At 35.5% G+C, this 16,124-nt stretch overlaps 1 protein-coding gene across 2 annotated transcripts in view; it reads left to right on the forward strand.

Moving 5' to 3' along the window:
• Positions 1 to 16,124, forward strand: part of TRAPPC12 (trafficking protein particle complex 12) — an 87,659-nt gene that overhangs the window by 11,233 nt on the left and 60,302 nt on the right. For both annotated transcript variants that reach the window (XM_039331927.1, XM_039331928.1), the window contains exons 5-6: positions 14,322 to 14,435; positions 15,323 to 15,461. In XM_039331927.1, the coding sequence (XP_039187861.1) occupies positions 14,322 to 14,435; positions 15,323 to 15,461 (253 nt within the window). The remainder of the gene's footprint in view (positions 1 to 14,321; positions 14,436 to 15,322; positions 15,462 to 16,124) is intronic.

Consider the following 16,124-nt stretch of genomic DNA (forward strand, 5'->3'; position numbering starts at 1 on the left):
TTTGTAAAGGTGTGTTGTTTCCTGAAGGTCTTTGGAAAGACGGTGTGGCTTTCGGAAGGCAGCACAGCTTTATGAAGACAGCGTAGCGTTCCAAAGACAACAAAGGTAGCAAGTTGCTTCTGCTTTAGCAGAAGGTGAAAGGTCAATGTGGGGGAACCTGGGGAAGAAGTCAGCTGTGTGAATGAATGCTTGCTGGCGTTTGCTGGGGTTCACAGGTGCCCTGCTCCTGGGGCAGGCTGGACACCTGTGTAAGAAGTGTTTGCCAAAGAAACTGGAGCTCCGGGTAGCATCATGGCTGGACAGAAAAGGCAAAAGGGTGCAAGGAACTGAGAGAGAAGGCGGCTATGTGAATGAATGCTTGCTTGCACTTGCTGGGGTGGGGGGTGGGGCAACTGAGGCTTCCTGGCACGTGGCAAGCAGCCCCAGAGCCACAGAATTCTGGGACTGCTTGATTGTCCTGCGGGCAGGGGGAAGAGTGGCCAAAGGGCAGAGATGGAGAGAGATAGGTGAGTGGGTGGAGTTGGAGGCAGTCCCTTACCTTACTGAGGCTCAAAACTGAAGGGGGCCAAGCTCAGAATGGTTTGGATTGTAGTGGGCACTTGTGTAATGACTTACCATTCTCAATGAATGACCACAGCAGGGATTGCTTTTGTAATCATGTGACCTCTCACTTTAGGACTGCGCCTGATTTTCAGTGGCAATCCCAATCTCAATTGTAGTTGTAAGTCAAGGACCATCTATAACAGGGGTGTCAAACTCGCAACGTCACATGACGTGTCGCAACGTATCGCGACTTTTTTTCCCATTGCCGGCAATGGGATGGGTGCGGTTTCGCCATGACGCATCCAGCCTGCGGGCCGGCAGTTTGACACCCCTGATCTATAATGAAAAACTTCACACCTATTTAGCACTTACCAAAGCATTACAGCCAGAGCAGTTCTTTTTTACAGTTTAGTTGTTAAGTTTTGATACAATAGTAAGAGTAATCCTTTTTGCCAAACTGGGGAGAAAAATTAGATTGAAAAAAAATCACGAAAAACTAGACATGCTTATTTCTATAAAAGGAAGATTTATCCTAAGATATACAGCACTATTTTTAGTATCACAAACAAATGAGAGAGATAGGAAAAAGGTAAGTTTGAAATTTTATATTGTTATGACTCTGTAAAAGGCAGTCTATGGTAGAATTCACCTAAACTGGTTAATTAACATTTTTCTTTCTTTTTCCGTTCTGTATCACTTTATAGTGTAATCAATTGTTCTCTACCCCAAAATTCCTTTTCCATATCTCTGTTTTAAACCATTACACCAACAGTTACTATTCACAGAATTTTTTTTAATGTGTCATTAAACTTCCCTTGAGACTTCTGTGAAGCCAAAAGTATCTCTTTTTTAAAAGAAATGTTTGAATAGACTTAAAGAGTACTGTATCAAAAGATTATCAGGTGAATTTAAGATGACAAAATATTCACAGATCACATCACTGAAATATTGCCGGATTGACTTATGAAAAAATTGTTTGCCAGGTTTATCTAAAACAAACAATAAATAATTAAGAGGGAAAGCAATCAATCTCTTCAAACAATCTCTCCATCCCACATCGCCTCACTCTCTACAAACAAATTTTTAAAACTTATCATCCATTCTAATCAACAAATCCTTTAAGAGTTACCAGAAATAACAATGTATCATACAATGTATTATAAACTTGATCTAATAAATCTTATTTGAAATTGCTTCCTTTTACATTTATCTCTTATTTTCTGTCTTAAATCCCCAAACCTCATCTTTCAAATCCAGTCATAAAATTTATTAAAAGCTATCAGAATAATATAATTATTTTAACCTTAATCCAATAAACTTAAAATGTGACAAATGAAGTCTTTCCAATATAACTCTTGTCTATAAACAAAGCCTTAAAATATCATCATCTAGTCCTAGTCAGGAAAAAGCCATTACAGATTACTAGTGATAATAACCTATTTATTTTAACCTTGGCCAAATAAATCAACTTTATATTCCTTCTCCTTTCTCCTAACAATCCTGACCTTTTCCCCTTCAAATATGTCCAGTTTCTTTTCATGTTCTCTTTGTCTCTTCTCACAAAATTGCATTAACAAATTGCTTTTGTAAATCTAACACAAACATTATCCAAGTCACTCTTCTGATCCATATATAACATTTTTAATTATTAAAAACATTCAACTAGTATTTCATATTTTCCCTTATTCTGTTTGAAGCTTGTCATTTGAAAATCCCCATTTAAATCAGTTTCATTCTTATCCAGTAAGATTTGATTCTCTTCTGAAATATCATTTAGTTTATCAATTATGGCTGAGATCCTTAAAATTAACTTCTAAGTCTATTGTTCTCAAATATTTCTCAATAGATCTATTGCTGAAATGTTTTACTCCATCTTGCTTTATAAAATCCAGTATAAATATGCTTCTCTTTTAATTACAATCTTTATTTCCTTCTTATGTTGCCTAGTGTTCAACCTTTAAAATCCTATCTTATGTTGTTTTTCTTCCAAGAGCAAACGGGATGGATTCTTATGTGTATTTTTAAAATGTTATTAAATCCATCTGGACTTTTAGTCTGTTTATAACTTTCTAAAATCAACAGTCTCTAATAACCTTTTCCTGTTAATTCAGAAAAAATATTTTTGCAAATCCTGAAACTCATACTTAAAGCTTCTATCATAAGGATTGAAGAAAATATCTAGCTGAATATCACAGAACTTGCTGTTTTGGAGATTCTGAATATATAAAAAACAATAAAATTAATTCCAGAGTGATTAACAAATGCAGATCATTCTTTTTTTAAAAAAATAAAAAGTGCAATTTGCATGCCTATCTAGTGGATAACATCCTTTGATCCTTCAGTTTTATGTCTAAAATGCATAAGACATCCATCTGTCTGTCTGTCTATCTATCTATCTATTTCTGTCTGTCTGTCTGTCTGTCTGTCACCTATGATCCCATGTTTCATTTGGGACCTTAAGGAGTCACATATTCTTATTTCACCACAATAAGAAGTTGTAAAAAAACTTGGACTGAAAGTAACTAGCCCATAGTTACCCAGTTAGCTTCTGTGACTGAAGGTAGATTAGAACCTGGTTCTTTCCAGTCCAGGACTTAATCATTTCATCACACCACCTTTTTTAGCACAATTGTTAACTACCATTTTGTGAGCTACCATTTTTTTAAAGGTTATTATATTTTAGTCTGCCCTTTAAATGAAAGAAGAGAAGAAGGGCAATGGAGATGAGTGCCACCCTCTATAGTTGGCTATGACTAGCAGAGTAAAATCCTCAGGGACTCCTTTTCTTTCCTTACCTTTAAATGAATGGCTACGACTACAGTTTTATAATTTGGGGCAAATAATAATTTCAGAAAACATTTAAGAAAAACAGTTAAGGCTAATTTTTTGGCAGTGCTGCTGATGGAATAATATTTACCAATGGGATGAATTCCTCCTTTTCATCCATCATCCTTCTGCCTGATCCCAGACTGGTCTTGGAAAGAATATGTGGACCAATGGAGAAGAGACCAAGGGAAAGTTATGATACACAGTAGAAGATAGTTTGTAAAAAATCACATGTAGCTCCTTAATTGCAATATTTTATTATCTTATAAATGTAAAGGAATAACATTAGGAAATTTTAGCCTAAGAACGGGTTACTGACCAATTTTTTTAAGTGATGTCAATGTGTTTTACCCAAATAATTTATACTAGAGAAGAATGTCATCCAAAATGGAGGAGGAATTTTTTTTTTTTTTATTGAGAATTTTTAACATTTTACAAAATAAATCCCCTCCCCAAACCCGCCCACCTACCCATACCCTCCCCCAACTCCCCAAACCTCCCTAACCCTCCCCTGAACCTCCCAGAGTTGATTACAGGCTTATCCAAAATGTTTCAAAAAGAAAAAAAAGAAAAAGAACTTAAAACACATATAAAACTTAAGACACCTATAAATCCTAAACAATCCTAAGAACCTAAAATTAAATGAATTATTTCTAGAAAATAATAATAAACACATATAATTACTCTAAAAATCTTCTAATCTTACTTAGATGGATAAGTTTCTTCCAAGACACAATTTTAAGCACTGCTTTCTTTAAACATCTATAACTACAATATAAAGTCAGCATAAATCATAAGCAAATCTAAATACATTTAGTTAAACGAGTTATAGTCCTCCAAAACACAAATTAAACAATCAAAACTTGAAACATTAGAAAACAAATTATAGTCAATCAAAAACACAAATCTAAACATTACTTAAAACTTTAAACATTAAAAATCCCGCCCAAAACACTAAACACATTGTAATATACTCCAATCCTTCTAATATCATAAATATTGTTATCATTTTCATAAACTCCCCCAAAACACAAATTTATACATTACTTAAAACTTAAAAAAGGAAAAAAAAACAAGACACCTTTGTACTCATTTAATCTTATCAGATTCAAAAACAAATTCCATCCACCATAAACACAATAGATATTCAAATCTTCATCAGTAACAAGTTGCAACCACAAAAACCCCAGTCCTTATCAATCTCCATTGTCCATTTTCATTCTCCATTCATTATCATACTGATATTATTATTGTCAGCCTCGATTGTCCATTTTTGTCATAAAGCTTAAAACAAATGCTTTAGGATCTGTCCTCAAAAGCTGCTCCAATTTTCTGACTTAAGTACATGTGGGGATTCCGTTCTGTTGGTCTTTTTCTTTACAATTATACGTTGCACAGATTTTCCTCTGCCCCTTCCTCTCAACTTGTTGACGCCCCTCAGGCTGGAATTTCCCCATCCTTGAATTGCTCCAAAGGATTTATGGGTCTTGCTTCTCCCACAGATTCAGCAATCACTAGGTGTGAAATTTCATTACTCTTCTTCAGTTGCTGCTTTCAGTTTTGTGCTACACAAGTTGTCTCCTGCTCCTCAATCTGAACTGAGATCTCTTAAACATTTTAGAGTCTTCAAACTGTAATTCTACATCCATTTCTTCCAAAGTCTTGAACCAGATGAACATACCCCCAATACTGAAGTATAAAAATCTTTTGCTTGAGAAACAGTTTAACATATTCCCAGGTAATTCACCACCATTCCAATCGGAACATCCCATCTTTGCTAAAAAGGCAAACTCCTTTCTTCTTCTTAAAATTTTTGATGGGATCTCCTTTAAAATTATAACACTTCTCTTCTTATAAAAAGCTTGTATAATTTGAACCCAAAGTAAATTACCACATCTCTCTAACTCTAAATAGTTTTTCAATTTCACTAAGTATTCCTTCTTTTTCTTTATTCAAAATTAAACAACCATCTCTTTCAGATCTTCTTGCAAGGACTCTTCCAAGCCCCTAATTCTTAAAATTCCATTCTTAAGAATCTCGTTTTCCATTTCTTTTTCCATACTTTCAATTTTCCCCCAAAAACTTTTCAAGAACAGAAGCAACTCCTTTTAGAGCCAAAACTATGTCTTGCCTCAAAATCTTATTATTTTCTTCCAAAATCTTTTTCATTTCTGCCCTAATTTGAATTGTAAAATTTCCCATCATTTGTTGCATATCCTTCACAGTTGTTGGCTGGGCCACAGAAGATTTAGGAACTGTGAAATTCAGTGGACGCTTTGGAGCCATCTTAAAAAAAAAACTTTACTCCTTCTTAAAAATTACAAAAATTCCTTCAAAAGAAAATCATAACTCCCTCAAAGGAAAATCTTTAAAATAATGAGAAAAATAAAAAAATAAAAAAAGGGAGTTAGAAAAGAAGAAAAAAAAAATAAAAAAAATTAAGATATACACTCCAATCATTAAAATGAAAAAAAAGAAGGAAAAGAGGAGGGAAAAAACCAGAATGCCTGCCCTTTAAAAATACAAGAGACAAAACCACAAATCAAACCAAAACAAAAAGTTAAAATATACACTCCAATCGTTAAAGTGAGAAAAAAAGGGAAGAAAAACCAAAATGCCTGCCTTTTAAAAATACAAAAAGCAAAACAAAAAATCAGACCAAAACCAGAATGCCTGCCCTTTAAAAATACAAGAGACAAAGCAACAAATCAAACCAAAACAATAATAATACTTCTAAAATCCATCCAATTCATTAAAAAGAAAAAAAAAAGGAGAAAGTAAAAAAAGCCGATCGCCACTCTAGCTTCCCCAAAAAAAAAAGAGAAAAACGCTAGAAGGTCTCCCGATCGCCATTTACTTTCTCTTTCAACAAAAAAGCAAATAGTAGAAAAAAAAGACTGTAAACAAAACAATAAACCTTTGGATTTAAAATAAAATCGAAAAAGGCGAAAAATAAATCAATAAAAGAAATTAGAATATACACTCCAATCGTTAAAGTGAAAAAAAGAAGGGGGGGGGAAACAAAATGCCTGCCTTTTAAAAATACAAAAAGCAAAACAAAAAATCAAACCAAAACAATAATGTTTAGAAAATTAAACAACAAAAATTAATAATACTCTAAAATCCATCCAGTCCTTAAAAAGAAGAAAGAAAAAAAAGAGAAGGTAAAAAAGCCGATCGCCATTCTAGCTTCCCGAAAAAAAAAACACTAGAAAGTCTGCCGATCGCCATTTTACTTTCCCTTTCAGCAAAAAGCAAAAAATAAAAAGAAAGACTATAACAAAAGAATAAACCTTTAAATTTAAAATACATGTAAAGTCAAGGAAAGCAAAAAAATAAATCCTCTAAACAACTCTGTCCGCTTCTTAAAAAAAAACTCACTAAATCACTTTAAACGCGGAGGTGGTTGCGAGGGCTTGTTTTGTCCCAAGGACAAAAGCAGCTGGGAAGCGGAGACAGTCTGAACTCCGTGGGAGCACTCTGTCACCCCCAAAAAAGAAAAATTGGGGGTACATAAGAGGCTCTACCACTATTCAGACTACCCTCTGCCCCCCCCCTTTGCCCGGGAGGGGGATTTTGAACCGCTGAACAGCTGATGTCTGCTGTTCATAGCGGTTCATTACACTTACCCAGGAGGACGGCTACAAAGTAGCCGCCATCGCCCAACGCAGATCCACCGGAAGTTCTCATGGAGGAGGAAATTTTAATCATTTTTAATGGTGTCATATGTACAGTTAATGACTCCCTGTGGGGGGGGAAATCATATTTTTTTCTCTTAGTGGGACATCTAGATTTTATGTGGAATTTCCATCCATTGTCAAACATAGTAAACGGTGGGCCTCTTGTGCATATTTATTTTTTTATAGCTGAGAAGTTTCCATTTAAAAAATTCTCCTGATTTAAATAATATTTTTTTATTCCTGAAGTTAAATTATAATTAGTTTTTTTAAAAAATCTGAAATGTTTTCTTATTGTAATCTCCATTCTGACTTGATTCACAATCTTACATTGTATTCTCCATTATCTATATTCTGACTTCATGCTCAATATGAATAAGCTAACTTTAAAAATCTTTGATAGTTCATGTTTTTCTGTCCCCAACTTTGACCCAACTATGCAGTAAACCTGGGAAACTTTCACTTTTGTTTAAGCACAGTTTGTCATATCATCTGACTTTATATAGCAAATAATATTTGAAATAAGCAAACTAGACTTCTAGGCATTTTATACCAAACTATAATACATAGCACTTTCTTCTGGTGTATATCTTTATCTTGAACAATGATTTGGGCAGGGGTAGGCAACCTTGGCTCTTTTATGACTTGTGGACTTCAATTCCCAGAATTCCTGAGTCAGCATGGCTGGTTTGGGAATTCTGGGTATTGAAGTCCACAAGTTATAAAAGAGCCAAGGTTGCCTACCCCTGATTTGGGCAATTGCTTTGAGAATATTTAGAGGTCATGGACATCTTTTGGGGGCTCAGAGGATAGCAAGTGATGACATGTGCATTATGACATCAACATGCAGATGACATGACTTACACACAAACATTAGATGCTATGACATCATATAATAACATTGGGATGATTTCATGACATGCATATTCTCATTCTGATGTTATTGCCACTTGTTAGGGATATTACTGTTAATATTTTATGATTACCTACTGAACAATAAATATAAAGAAACAGGCACGCCGCTCTCACATTTCTTTTAGAAAAGTAAGTTTCTTAATCTTGGTTTTGCTAAGAGAATAGTTGAGTAGTATTCAATAATTCCCTTTGGAGGAATATCCAGATGGTCGCAGAAATTTAGTAACAGTAATAAAAAATGTGAATGTATATTTGAAATCAGATATCTATTTATTTGTTATTGCTGCTCCTCTGTTCTGCTATAACACCTGAACTATATAACCTTTATTGCATATATACATCTGTCATGCATCAAAGAACAGATGTTGTCCATTCCCACAATTCTGAGTCTTCTGGTTGTAATCCCATTAAACTAGGCAAGATGTTTTTGTGCCTGTATCTGAGCAAAAGTTTCAAATATGTGAGTTATAGGACATTTTTCTTATTGCAATGGTCGAATTGTGACCCAGGATTATCTTGGTTTCCACCTCACGCTAGTGATCATTAACTATTTGTAGGCAAGCTACCGTCATCTTTGCATTGGTAATACGGAGAGAAAAGTAGAGAGGTCTCATGTTGTATATGAAGATAATGTGTATTGTGTACCATAAATATGAGACATTGGGATCTTATTTATCACTATTGATCAATTAATCCCCTAGTTTAAATAATGTGTTTTCAATAGATTATTTTTGCTTTTTAATATGGATTTTTATTTTGAAATAAACTTTTAAAATACGAGTAAGAAGTACGTGACAGTGCAATAAGATTTTTAATGAAAAGGGGAAGAAAACTCATTGATTGAAGACCATATTGCAAGATTTATTAGTAGCATGGTGTAATGGTATATGGGAAAGGCCTTGGGAGCCTGAGCAAAGAGATGCTGCTAGAGAACAGTCAGATAAGAGACAGCGTAGCCCATAACTGGGAAATGGGTAGCACAAGAGACTCAGATGGGATCCTTTCTAGTTTCTCATACTTCAGACCTGTAAGATTCTGCAGTTAAGCAGATTTAGCTCATCCGGTTGTGATTCCTGTCTGGTTTACCCTGCAAGGACACACGTGGTTAGAATAAAACAATCAAAAGGTAGCTCACTAATTAAAAACAGTTTTTTTTTTCATCTGTAAACACATGATAACTCTATATAATTTTAATCCACCATGTAATTTTTGTTTTTGCCTTCCCAAATTATTCAAGGTAGGAAGATAACTGGATCATTATTTCCCAACTTGCCTGCCAACGCTATCTTTTTAAGTTTGGTGAAGTGGTTAAGGCACCAGGCTAGAAAACGGTAGATTGTGAGTTCTAGTCTTGCCTTAGCCATAAAAACTGGCTGGGTGACTCACTCTCCGCCCACCTCTCAGGTGGTCACAGGGTTGCTATTGTGAGGAAAATAGGAGCAGAAAGGTGTATTAGGTATGTTTGTTACCTTGAGTTATTTATAAAAATAATAAAGGCAGGAGACAGACAGATAGGCAGACCAACCTTCTTCTTTCACTGAAGCAATTTGTATTCAATTAGGGAGCTCACCAAAATTGGAATTTCATCCATAGTGCTCTCTTTTGTTCAAAGAAGACTCCGGAAGGAACCATGTGATGGGCACACCTAATTCCCAGTGCCCATTTTCATTTTTTAAAAAAGTCCTTTGTTGAAAAAGGTTCTCAAATGCAATAGTGGTATGGCCTATATACGGTAGTATAGAACAGGAATCTCAGATTCTCCAAGTCATTTTCTGCACCCCACAACCATTCATTGTAGGGGCTGAAAACACTGCCAAACAAAGCCAACACAATATGTGCCATGTAAACAGGCATAGTGAGGGCTCCAGGAATGAAACAGGATGGCAACGTGAGACTAACAATATATTTTAGCCCAATGTGACTAGTCTTCCTGCAGCAGTGAGATCCGGGCAGTTGGTCAAGGCAATTGGGTCCACTCTTCTGTTTTATAGTACAGTAGTGGCCAAAATTGTGGAAACCTTTTGGGAAAAGTGTACAGTAGAAATGCCACCTTTGGTTAAGTTTCCACCAATTTTTCTTCTAATTTCTTTATAATTGTAGCCTTGTTCGCTTAATAATACTATTTTACATCGCTTTCTGGGCAACCATTCAACTCTTTGCATCATTACTTCAATTTTATTACATTTTACAAGCTCACTAAATGAAAGAACACAAAAAAACCCAACCAACTTGATAGCGATCACATAACACACTGACAAATTTCCTTTCAGCTTCAGTACATGACATCAATAACTGAATCCTACTGTGATCTGATTGGCTCATTGTCAAAACAAGATGACATCTGATTGGCTCCCTAATTGGCTCTCTCATGCTCATTGGCTACAATCAGATGAAGGAAAGCTACCTGATATCAACCTAAGCAAGTTGTGCTTCCTTTTTCTGGTTATTTGGCGATAACTTTTCATAGAATACAGTATAGATAATTGAACAAGCTTTGTTGCATTACATTCTTGATTAAATTATCTTTCCATTGATATATAGTTTTAGGGCACTACTCCCAAAAAAAGTGGTGTTATTAGCCATCAAACCTCAAAAATACACTTTTCCCAAAAGGTTTCCACAATTTTGGCCACTATTGTACATGCTACCACATTACAAAAAAGATGTTGAAACTTTGGGAAAAGTGCAAAGAAGAGCAACTAAGGTGATTAAAGGCCTGGAGACTAAAACATAAGAAGAACGATTGCAGGATTTGGGGATGGCTAGTCTAGAGAAAGAAGGACTAGGGGGGAACATGATAGCAGTATTCTAGTATTTAAGGGGCTGCCACAAAGAAGAGAGGGTCAACTTATGTTCCAAAGTACCAGAAGGCAAGACAAGAAACAATGGATGGAAACGAATCAAGGAGAGAAGCGACCTGGAATTAAGAAGAAACTTCCTAACAGGGAGATCAATTAAATAGCTGAACAGCTTTGCCTTCAGAAGTTGTAGATGCTTCATCACTGGAGTTTTTTAAGAAGAGACTGGACAGTCACTTGTCTGAAATGGTATAGGGTCTGCGGTTTGAGCAGGGGGTTGGACTAGAAGACCTCCAAGGTCCCTTCCAGCTCTATTCTGATTTGATTTTAAATGGTACCCGGAACTCCAGGCATAGGCAGCAGGCCAAGAAAGAAAGCCAGCAGACTGGGCTTCCCCAAGAAAGGGAAAGGAGAGGTCATCAAAGAGGTGGAGTGTGGGCTGATTGCCAGCTAAGAGACAGGAATGACAGTGCGTGGCCGTTCAAGTTCTCCTTGCTGAGCAGAGGTGGGAAGGAATCTACTGGGCAAGGAGAAAGAAGAGAAAGAAGCAAATGAGAAGAACAGATATCTTTGCTCAGCAAGGAAAGGAGAGGTTAAAAAAAAAAAATTTGGATCACTGTTAAGAGGGATGGGTTTCCTGGATTGTATCATCCTAAATCCCATCTTGTTCCATCTTGATAAAATATACATTATCAACACAATAATAAAACCAAATATTGATGTTCTGGTTAATGCAAAATGCTACGAGCTACGTGACCAAATTCAAGCAGCAGTTTTGCAATTCTGTTTTTGAAATATTTCTGTTTCCTAGTAACTTTTCTCAGTGAAATAAACTGGTGTGTGATTGCATTCCATAATACTCTTTCTTCATTTTTCGCTCATTGGAGACTTTAGTATCAATATGTAAAAAGGCTTCGGCTTTGCAGCCCTGTGGCTAATGAATGCTTTCTTATATGACATGGGCTTGAGTGTGAAACCTATAATGTAGAGTAGACTATAGCTGTTAATCCTTAGTCAAGAATGGTGCTCTCGTTTCGAAACATTCCACATTTTTTCTTCATAACTAAAGTTATGATCAGAGTGGGGTACCAGTACTTTTTTCTCTCTTAATTCTATTATTCATCTCAAGTTGTGCTTTTAATAAAATACTTAGCATCATGTGATTTACAAAAGCTGCCTCCAAAAGCAGTGAATGCTCCAACACTGGAAGTTTTTAAGAGACTGGACAGCCATTTGTCTGAAATGGTATAGGGTTTCCTGCCTGAGCAGGGGGTTGGATTAGATGACCTCCAAGATCCCTTCCAACTTTATTATTATTATTATTATTATTATTATTATTATTATTATTATTATTATTATCATCATCATCATCATCATCATCATCATCATTATTATTATCTGTATGAAAATAAATATGGTGTCCTCGATGTACTATAAGATTTTTTTCAAATTCTTGTTAGAACAGTAATTCATAGGATCCTTCAAAATTTAAGGAATATTACAGAGTTTTAAAAAATGGCCATGCTCAGATAATTCATGATTTCCTCAGTCACGATTTATAAAGCCAGGACATAACATCAAGGCTAAGTAAGCCTCTGGCGTCGTCTTCTTCTTCTATTATAATTTGAAGTTTTTTCTGACCTATCCCAGAAAAAGATGCAGTAACTTGATGTGTTGCACACAGATTACACAGGGTTTGTGCCTTCAAGTATCTTTTTTGGAGTGGAGCCCAGAGTTTTCCACAGCCAGATCTGTACTCTCTATATTGGGCACTAATTATTCAGACATCAGTTATCCAGAATTCTTTAGCTCAACCTATTTTATCCCATGATAAGTACTGGGATGCCATATTGGGCAGATCTGAAAATTAATTAGGGATATAATTTTTTCCTGCAAGCTAAATAGCTGCCATGAGGTATATAAACTCATGATGCTACTTAATTTTAGCCCCTACCACCTTGCGTGCAATGCTCCTTAATATCCTACTTGCCTTGTTTGTTTTCTAGACAAGGGCTAACATTTCCAAACAAAGCATATATACTGATTATAAGTTGCACTTGGAGCCCAGAGGCATTCTTGGGAATAAAGGTGATGTTTGCAATTCATCAGCTCACTAATTTCTCTATTTAGAAAAAAATAGCCAATTAGGGCAGGAAGTCTGGCAGGAGCCAAAGGAATTGTCTGTAGATACACAAACACACCTGGGGGTCAAATAGTGCCCAGGCACATTTTGCATTCCTTACCTTAACCATGGTTTTTCTACAATTCAGTAGTAGGTAGATATGCCCCAATGCTTTGCTAGAGGTTCATGCAGCTAGTCAAAAAGAAAGGAGAAGATAAGTGAGATTTACAGGAAAGTCCTGTAGGAAGAGTTGATGAGTTGCCCTTGGGTAGATCAATATATTGTAACTTGCTATAACATTCAGCAGAGCTATTTTGTGAGTTAGGACATTGTTGCTTGTAGCTCGTTTGTAAGAGGGTCCACTCCATAAATTTCACACATATTCTCTAGCTCCAAAAAACATGGACAGATGGCGTAATGTGTCAGGTAAATACGCTCAGTGGTGAAATGCAGTGTGATTTTTCTAACATTCTAATGTCACAAGTTACATTTTGTCCTGGGTTTGTGACTCTGGCTTGTTAGGACTGAAAGAAGGCAAGGTTACTTAATTGCAGATGATGCTAACAAGCCACAAATTGTCGTCCAAGTTTGTTCAGCTGCCCTTGGCAAGTGCCAAGCAAGAGCGGTCAGGCGGTGTGCATCCCTGCTTGTTCATGATAAGCTAAAATTTTAAAGAATTCTCGCTTACCTCAGTGTTCAAACATTGTAACAAATAATCCTCTTTACTGCCATCGCTTTGACTGGAAGCAAAATACAACTTCTCTTTCTAAGCTTTGGATCAGGAAAAAAAATAAGTTGTTTCTTCTGGTGGCAGTATTTGTGACTTTGAAGTATCCGTCATCTTTTTATTATGCAGATTGTTTTTAAGTTTTAAATATAAAATTCGTGTTACTTCTGCTAAACATCTACCGAGTACTTTCTGATTGAATGAATAGATGCTGAAAACTTCAAGTATTTATATTTATTATAATGTGAGTTTCCACACAGCTGAATTTTCAAGCACAGTTTACCTTTATGATTTAATTGATTAAAACGAATAGGAAAATAACTTGATTCCAGGGGGGGGGGGAAGTAAAATAGCAATGCTACTTAGAGGCAATAGATGGAATTATTTTGCAGTGGCAAAAACATTGCATATTCTTGATGGATTAAAAACTGATAACTATTTCTGAATGAACAGTCTCTGGCACTTCATAATAAATTATGTATCCTTTTACACCAGCAATCTTCTAATTGTAAATTGTGAGTCATGCCTGGCTTTGCTTCTTGCCTAATTATACAAGTAGCTTTGAGAAATGACATCCTGCTTCCTACTGGCCAGCTTTAGTGACCTTGTCATTATTACTAATGGCTAGTTGTAGCTGCTTCAAGCAAAATAAGCAGCTTCAAGTTTTTAGCTGCTAAATTGTTACTTAGCCTATTCTTTCCCTTTCACTCCAGAGCACCAAAAACTGGAGAGCAGCAGTTGATCTCTGTGGACGACTTCTGACAGCCCATGGTCAAGGCTATGGTAAAAGCGGACTACCCACCAGTCACACAACAGACTCTCTTCAGGTATGTTTCCCTGCAGGTCAGGCAAAAGTTAGGATGCAGGTTAAACATGCACACCTTAAACATGTGAGGGAATGGGCACTTGGCTCCACATTAAGGATCTACCCAGAAATGTCGAACACACACTGTATACCTCCAATTTTTCCTCCAGTTATTCCCCGATCTTTCTTAAGATTCTTTCAGATGAGTGATACATAATTCTTGCAGTTATGAATGAAAAAACAAGGTCGACATTTCTTACTTAAGCAGTTCACTTTACTTTGATGCTTAGGAAAAATAGATACTGCCTTCACTTGTTCTAACATAGAAACATAGGGGGTGACCTTCGTGAGAAAACAATTGACTTTTTGGTTAAATTTTAAGATTTATTAACAGTTAGCATATGTTTTTATTAGTGCTGCAAATTTAAAGTATTGCAAATATTTCTTTATAAGCAATTGCAACATCTAAATTAGAAATATTAAGTACCAAAATATAGAAAAGTGTTTTGCTAGTAAACCAAATGTTTGAAAGAGCCAGTAATTATCTGCATTTTGAACCTCTTATGAGAGGCAGTTAAGATGAATAATTGAAAATAGGAATAATCCATATATGTCTTCAGTTAATGTCAACATATTCATTCTGTATAATCAGATTGTGTATAGAGTACTACCCAAACATGTAAGGTAATTCATTTGCAAATGAGTTCAAAAATAAAGAAAAAAATTCAGCTCAAGAGGAAAATTTCTGGAAAAAAATGAGTTTGCTGAACTTGCATGCACACATGAAAAATAATCTTTAGATCTATTAGTATCACAGGTATTTGTTCTTCATAGCTGAAAAAAATCTGATAATACATTTTTGTAGTATAGTAATAGTTGTAAACTTTTTTTTTCTTTTGTACTTTCAAGATTTGGTTTGTAAGACTAGCGCTCCTGGTAAAACTGGGTCTGTACCAAAACGCTGAAGTGGAATTTGAACCATTTGGAAACCTAGACCAGCCTGATTTATATTATGAATATTATCCCCATGTATATCCAGGGCGCAGAGGTAAAACTGTTTAATATATTTATTCCTATTAACTGTTTCTTTGGGGTCTTGTATCATTTTTTTATCAATAGTCACTGGTTTAATAATGCAATACCTAATATAAACATTACAACATGTTACTGAAAAATATCCCAAAATCTTTGCAATAGTAATACATGCTGCTGCATCTTTTGATTAGTAGAAAATATTGCTTTTTCCAAAACGGATAGATTACACATTTCTGACAGTCGTTCCTTGAAATCTGGGAAAACATCACATTTCCAGTTTCTTTTTTAGCAATCCCACATGCTCCCTACAGCTATAATTCCTGATAAACAGTCAAATTCCAAAGCTTGGGTATACAGTTAAACATTACATTAGCACCTTTAACATTTAAATATTTTCCCATAAATGCACTTACTTTACACTCATCTGTGGGCCAGAGGTCTGAGCATTATAAATGATCACAAATATTTTATAATTGTTAAATAGCAATTCTGTGGTCAGCAATATATGAGCAGACTTTAATAAAAAGCATAGCCTATGCAGAGGCAGGTATTGACTGTAGTTAATATAAATAATATAAATATCTGGCTCTGCATAGGCTGTGCTTTTTATTGGTTCATATTGTTCTTAATTCTTCTATTGTTCAGAATTATGTCTGAGTACATAAATCATGTTTAA

This window comes from Crotalus tigris, unplaced genomic scaffold (assembly GCF_016545835.1).
Source record: "Crotalus tigris isolate CLP2741 ecotype Arizona unplaced genomic scaffold, ASM1654583v1 scf7180000024439.5362192, whole genome shotgun sequence".
NCBI classification, from domain to species: domain Eukaryota; kingdom Metazoa; phylum Chordata; class Lepidosauria; order Squamata; family Viperidae; genus Crotalus; species Crotalus tigris.